This window comes from Lycium ferocissimum, chromosome 4, assembly GCF_029784015.1.
Source record: "Lycium ferocissimum isolate CSIRO_LF1 chromosome 4, AGI_CSIRO_Lferr_CH_V1, whole genome shotgun sequence".
Classification (NCBI taxonomy): domain Eukaryota; kingdom Viridiplantae; phylum Streptophyta; class Magnoliopsida; order Solanales; family Solanaceae; genus Lycium; species Lycium ferocissimum.
In genome coordinates this window covers 16,295,284-16,302,676 of record NC_081345.1, presented here as the reverse complement: position 1 = coordinate 16,302,676, position 7,393 = coordinate 16,295,284, and the positions used below count along the sequence as shown (strand labels likewise).

The 7,393-nt window shown below is 43.8% G+C and overlaps 1 protein-coding gene across 1 annotated transcript; it reads left to right on the top strand.

Annotated features, from left to right (window-relative positions):
- Positions 1–4,096: 4,096 nt before the first annotated feature.
- Positions 4,097–4,705, top strand: LOC132053777 (uncharacterized). The gene has a single exon (XM_059445880.1). The coding sequence runs from the start codon at positions 4,097–4,099 to the stop codon at positions 4,703–4,705; it is 609 nt and encodes a 202-aa protein (XP_059301863.1).
- Positions 4,706–7,393: the final 2,688 nt, after the last annotated feature.

The window sequence follows — 7,393 nt, the reverse complement described above, 5'->3', positions numbered from 1 at the left end:
GTAAAATAACATCTTCAATAAGGGAATTACACCAATCAAAATAAGAAAAATAATAGAAAAACTCTTCAATAGGTAAATTACACCCCATAAGTAAATGTAGAATTAGATAACTACAAGTTCTCAAAAATAAATCAAAAATTTCATGTTTTTTCTAAGCAATGCTTACGAAATTTTCATCACAATATAAGTAATAAAGTGATTTAAATTGAGTTTAACAATTATAGAAAAGTACGAATTTTTATAATACACTCCCTCCATCCATTTTTATTTATCCACTATGCTAAAATAGATGTCTACTTTTACATGTAAGTTGTATAGTTTGAAACCCAAGACATAATTTACCATTTTATCCTTATTATTAAGTACTCAAATTCATTTCTCATTTTATTTATTGCTCATTAAGAGTGTCCCGAGTCAAATATAGACAAGTAAACATGGACGGAGGGAGTAATCAACAAAAGAAATTATAAAAAAATTGACTTTTGATCTCAATCCAAAATTCTCATTGAGACCCAAGTTTTTCGATTTAAATACTCATCGATTTGAGATTAAGAAAAATGTTTAATTTAAGGGATTTTGAAGTTTCTATTTTATCTGTTCTTGGTAGAGATCACAAATAAAATAATAGAATAGAGGAAAAATAATATAAATAATAAAAAGATAAATAGAAAATTGGGAGAGCCGAAAAGGGAAATGACTAGTAAAAATGAACTAAAAAGCACAAAGAGAAACGCGAGTAGAAAAATGTCAAGATAGATTCAAACATGTGTCTACCAGCCATGGCACCTTTGTCTAACTTGCGACTGGGGATGGCAGGATCAAATATTTAATCTAGTTCAAGCAAATTGCAACATAGATATATAAAAAATTTATCAATCTAGGAAGTGTCATGCCACCCCACCCTAAAGGGTGAATCCACGCCTGGCTATGAGTTTACTCATTAAAATAGTTGAGGGTGTTCATTTTTCCGGTCAATCGAATTATTGAAGTTCTCACTCAAACGCCAAAAAAAAAAAAGGTAAGAAAAATACATAGAAACAAGAAGATTAATGATCACGGCAGAAATCATTAGAACAAAGGTTCTTGTCGACTTCTTAATTATGTTCAACATAGATCGTGATTCAGGGTATACAAATAAGGAGATAAATTTACTGATTATAATCATCCGAAACTTTTGCTAGAATGGTGGGGTTTCCAAATCTTTTGAGAGTAAATATATGGAAATTCTAACTATTCTAGCCATGGTTAAGACTCAACATTAGTTAATTAAATCTAAGCCTTTGATATTAAAATAGGACACTTGTCATTCATCCAAGTAAGAATTTGGGAAAATAGAGACCATGAGAAATGGAGAGGAGTCGGATCCACATCTTTCTATTTTTTTTTTATTTTTTTATCTTCCATATTCGACTTAGACTTCGAGTTTCGACCACAAATTTTCATTAATGAGTGACCAATTATCATTGCAACATCCAATAATATTCATGCATATTCCATTATTTTTGGAATCATGTGGATCTACAATCACAAAGTATCACCCCGACGGAATGGGGACAGTACAGTGACGTTTACACACTTTACTTTGAACCTTTCTCAGTCGCATGTGCTTATGGAATTCAAGTATTGGAGAGTACTCTCTGTCAGTAATGGAAGGAAACTGGGTTGTTTTTGTTGGATTTAATTTTAGAAGTGATTCAAAATTTAAACACACTTTTAGAAAGACACAATATATTGTGAAAAAGTGTTACCCATTCTTTAAAGGATATCTGTATACGGATAAAACCGAGGATACAAGCACGCTCGGTTTCCCGTTGTCATGGCCATGCTCGGTTGCATCACGACCACCTCACCGGGATCAAGGAGCTCGAGCTCGGGCCAGAACGAGACGATAAAGGAAGGATGATTGAGCGCCATTAACGAAAGACCGAAATATCGCCCCGACCGGATATTTCGGCGCCAATCCCGGAGACACAGCTGTCACCAGATTTACTTGCTTTATTTAGAGTTGTACTAGGTTTGAAACTCCTCTACTATATAAAGAGGAGGCCTCCATTCATGAAGGGGGTTGGCAACAAAAAGGAGAGAAAGAATTCATATCAACAATCATAAGAATATATTGCATCAGTTTCCATCTGTTCTTGAGTTTTATTTTACTTGTGTCTCTTGGTAGCTCGTAACGAAAGGATATCGACCTCGGTTTACTAGCCCGAGGCCATACGTATCCAACACTTGGTTAGATTTGATTCTTTGTCCATTTCATCACATATCACACTATTTAAATCCTTAATTGAATTTAGCCGCATATCTTTGGCACCTCATATAAATCTAACTGTTTTACGTTTTTAAGGTTAAACAGTTTGGCGCCCACCGTGGGGCCTTAGATAGTAGTGGCGGTTCAATATAACATTGTGGTCAAACTCAATATTTTACACTTGTTCTTTAGGGTTTGATTTCAGGTATACAGGAAATGTCGGATTCACATTCTGTCAACTTCCAAGTGGAACCGAGCCATCACGAGCATGACGACGGGGATGTACCGAACAACAACGCGCCCCCCGTTAATCCAGCTCAAGTCGGGTCATCGGTGGGCAATATACCGGTCGGTGAGAACAACGGGGCCATGCTGCAGCAGCTCCAGAACCAGTTAGATATGGCCATGGCTCAGTTGCAGGCCCAGCAAGAGATCATAGTGCAATTGCAAAATCGGGATCAGGCACCCGATGTTGCCCCATCGGAACCGACCCAGGATACGGAGGAAAGACATGTCTCACGGGGTAACGAGGGACTCCTCGGGCAAAATACCGAATTGAAAAGAATGCTCGAGGAATTGACCAAACGAGTCGAATCCGGTGAAAAGAAGATAGAGGCGAACGATAAGAAGGTGGAGAACTATAACTCGAGGGTCGATCAAATCCCGGGGGCTCCGCCAGTGTTGAAAGGTCCGAATTCGAAAAAGTTTGTTCAAATGCCGTTCCCGCCAAGTGCGGCACCGATGAAAATCCCCAAGAGATTTCGCATGCCCGATATCCCGAAGTATAACGGGACAACAGACCCGAATGAGCATGTGACTGCATATACATGCGCTATCAAGGGCAACGACCTCGTGGATGATGAACGGGAGTCAGTGCTACTTAAGAAATTCGGGGAAACCCTGTCGAAGGGAGCTATGATTTGGTATCATAACTTGCCCGAGCACTCGATTGATTCATTTACCATGCTCGCTGATGCTTTCGTTAAGGCCCATGCTGGGGCTATCAAGGTCGAAACCCGAAAGTCAGATCTATTAAACGTCAAGCAACGAGATGACGAGACCCTCCGCGAGTTCGTGGCTCGATTTCAAATGGAGCGCATGGACTTACCTCCGGTTACGGACGATTGGGCCGTTCAGGCTATCACCCAAGGGCTCAATTCGAGGAGCTCGATCACATCAATGGAACTGAAACAAAACTTGATAGAATACCCGACAATCGCCTGGGCTGATGTGCATAACAGATATCAGTCGAAAATTAGGGTCGAAGACGATAAGATTTTGAGGGCCGCTTCAGTGTCGTGGCATTCCGGTAAAGGAAGTGATCGCACAAGGAGAGTGGTGGATCGAGATTCCAGATTGTCATATGACAGATACCAGCCGTACCTACTCGACCGAAGGGGAAATGGGCGTAACACTGAATCGGGCAAGATTGATAGGAGAAGCGATCGAAAATATGATCGAGGTCCGAACAACCGTGGGTTGGTAAACAGAAATGCTGTCGATAGAATTTCGGGGAACAGAGAGATTCCAAGATTATCCGAGTGCAACTTTTGCGTCGATGTAGCAACTTTAGCGGCGGCCGTTAGCCGAAACAAAGAAACAAGGCATCCGAGGCCCATCCAATCTGACCCGGAGAAGCGGGACAAAAGCCTTATTTGTAAGTATCATCATACTCACGGCCACCGGACCGAAGATTGTCGACAGCTGAGGGAGGAGGTGGCCTGTTTGTTCAACTTGGGGTATCTTCGAGAATTCTTGAGCGAATGAGCAAAAACCCATTTTAAAAACCTGGATTCTAACAAGCAGGATAGACCGGAAGAGCCTCATCAGGTGATACACATGATCATGGGAGGAACCGACGTTCCCATGGGACCGGTTATGAAGCGCACGAAGATCTCCATAACGAGGGAAAAGCGTATCCGAAACGATGATCCCGATGGCCCCATCACGTTCGATGACGAGGACATGGAAGGCATTGCCCAACCACATAATGACGCACTGGTAATCTCTATCCTTGTCAATAATTTTAGAATTAAACGTGTGCTGATTGATCCAGGTAGCTCGGCTAATATCATCCGATGGAGAGTCATCGAACAGCTGGGACTACTAGATCAGATCGTGCCGGCCATACGAGTCCTCAATGGATTCAACATGGCATGCGAAACGACTAAATGCGAGATCACTCTACCGATCAGCATGGCAGGAATCACGCAGCAGACGAAATTTTATGTGACAGAAGGTGATATGGGATATAATGCACTGCTGCGCAGACCATGGATTCATCTCGTAAGAGCGGTTCCCTCGACTATGCATCAGATGTTGAAATTCCTGACCTCAGAAGGTATCAAAACCATCCGTGGTGAACAGCAGGCTGCAAAAGAAATGTTCGCGGTTAAAGAATCCGCTAAGACCATAAAAGCTCCAGATCGGGGTGAAGGGAAGAATGTCAAATAGCAATCACAGACCCCGATCCCGGAATCTTCGGAAGATCGGAACGGGGACGCACTAGATGAGGAGTTAAAGTTCGGAGTACCGAGAACCTTTGTGGTGCCCGATGATTCTGACGCCATCAAGTCCACCGTTGAAGAGCTCAAACAAGTGGCATTATTTGCCCATCTGCCAGAAAAGAAGGTATACCTGGGCACGGGGTTAACACCCGAGCTCAGGAAAAATTTACTGAGTTTCTCAAAATTAACTCCGACTGCTTTGCTTGGTCCCATTTAGACATGACAGGTATCCCACCGGACGTGACGACACACAAGCTGAGCTTGGATCTGAGCTTTTCCCCGGTCAAACAAAAGCGAAGGCCGCAACCTGAGGTAAAGCATGCATTCGTCAAAGACGAGGTAACCAAGCTCCTTAATATAGGGTCCATTCAAGAGGTAAAATATCCGAATTGGTTAGCTAACGTTGTGGTAGTGCCTAAAAAGGGGAATAAGTTTAGAATGTGCGTAGATTATAAAGATCTAAACAAAGCCTGTCCGAAGGATTCTTTTCCTTTGCCCAGCATCGATCGCATGATCGACGCTACCGCGGGTCACGACACGTTGAGTTTCCTCGATGCATATTCCGGGTACAACCAAATTCAAATGGACCCGGAGGATCGAGAAAAAACCTCTTTTATAACTAGGTTCGGCACATATTGTTATAATGTAATGCCTTTCGGCCTAAAAAATGCCGGTGCAACCTATCAGCGTCTAGTCAATCGAATGTTTGAACACCAAATAGGGAAATCCATGGAAGTTTATATTGATGACATGGTCGTTAAGTCCCTGCGAGCAGAGGACCATTTGAAATTTTTGCAGGAGACTTTCAGCATATTAAGGAAATACAACATGAAGCTGAACCCGGAAAAATGTGCCTTCGGAGTCGGATCGGGTAAGTTCCTCGGGTTCATGGTGTCAAATCGGGGAATCGAAATCAATCCGGATAAAATAAAAGCAATCGAAGATATCACTGTGATAAACGACATCAAAGGGGTACAGAGGTTAACGGGACGCATAGCCGCCCTAAGCCGATTCATCTCCAGATCCTCGGATAAGAGTCACCGTTTCTTCTCGTTGCTCAAGAAAAAGACTGATTTTGCATGGACCCCCGAATGTCAGGCGGCTTTGACAGAACTCAAAAGATACTTATCAAGTCCACCTCTACTCCACACACCAAAGACGAACGAGCAGTTGTATTTATACCTGGCGGTGTCCGAGATTGCGGTGAGCGGTGTCCTGGTTCGGGAGGAGAACGGAACGCAGTATCCGATTTACTATGTAAGTAGGACTCTCGGTGACCCCGAAACCAGGTACCCGCATTTGGAAAAACTCGCTTTGGCTCTGTTAAGTGCATCTAGAAAATTGAAACCTTACTTTCAGTGTCATCCCATATGCGTTGTAACATCGTACCCCCTAAGGAACGTCATGCATAAACCCGAACTCTCAGGCCGACTAGCAAAGTGGGCTGTGGAGATTAGCGGGTATGATATTGAGTACAAACCCCGAACTGCAATCAAATCCCAAATACTGGCGGATTTCGTGGCCGATTTTGCACCGGCCATGATCCCCGAGGTCGACAAGGAAATGCTTCTTGCCTCGGGGACTAGCACGGGAGTCTGGACCCTTCACACGGATGGTGCGTCTAATGTGAAAGGGTCCGGGTTAGGGATCGTTCTCAAACCCCCCTCAGGTGACGTAATAAGACAATCTATTAGGTCTGCTGATTTAACTAACAACGAAGCCGAGTATGAGGCTATGATTGCAGGTTTAGAACTGGCCAAAAGCTTGGGAGCCGAGATCGTAGAGGCCAAGTGCGATTCTCTCCTAGTGGTCAACCAAACGAACGGAACCTTCGAAATCAAAGATGACAGAATGCGGAGATACCAAGAAAGGTTGCAGGTTGTCCTTCGCCGGTTCAAGGAGTGGACTTTGGAGCACGTACCCCGTGATCAAAATAATGAAGCGGACGCCCTGGCAAATCTAGGGTCTTCGGTCGAATCGGAAGGGTTCGCCTCCGGAGCTGTGGTACAGTTAACAAAATCAGTCATAGAGACCGGCCATGCCGAGGTAAACTCGACTAGCCTCACTTGGGATTGGAGGAACAAATACATAGACTATCTCCAAACAGGGAAGTTACCATCGGATGCCAAGGAATCAAGAGCCCTCCGAACCAAGGCAGCTAGATTTTGTTTGGTCGATGGCCAGTTGTACCGAAGATCATTCCACGGCCCCTTGGCCAGATGCCTAGGGCCAGGGGAAATCGACTACGTTCTGAGGGAAGTTCACGAGGGCACTTGTGGAAACCACGCGGGAGCCGATTCATTGGTCCGCAAATTGATCAGAGCAGGATACTACTGGAACGAGATGGATGGAGACGCCAAAACCTTCGTTCAGAAATGTAACGAATGCCAAAGGCACGCCCTGTCCATACATCAACCCGGAAAGGAGCTTCACCCGGTCCTCTCCCCGTGGCCATTCATGAAATGGGGCATGGATATAGTGGGACCTTTGCCATGGGCTCCAGGTAAGACGCAATTTATCTTACTTATGACTGATTATTTCTCTAAGTGGGTCGAAGCACAGGCACTCAAGAAAGTCAGAGAAAAAGAGGTCATCGATTTCATTTACGATCATATAATCTGTCGATTTGGGGTAC

Bases quoted from the DNA above. Each gene is read 5' to 3' on its own strand.
- LOC132053777 (XM_059445880.1), top strand. From the start codon at position 4,097: ATGGGAGGAACCGACGTTCCCATGGGACCGGTTATGAAGCGCACGAAG.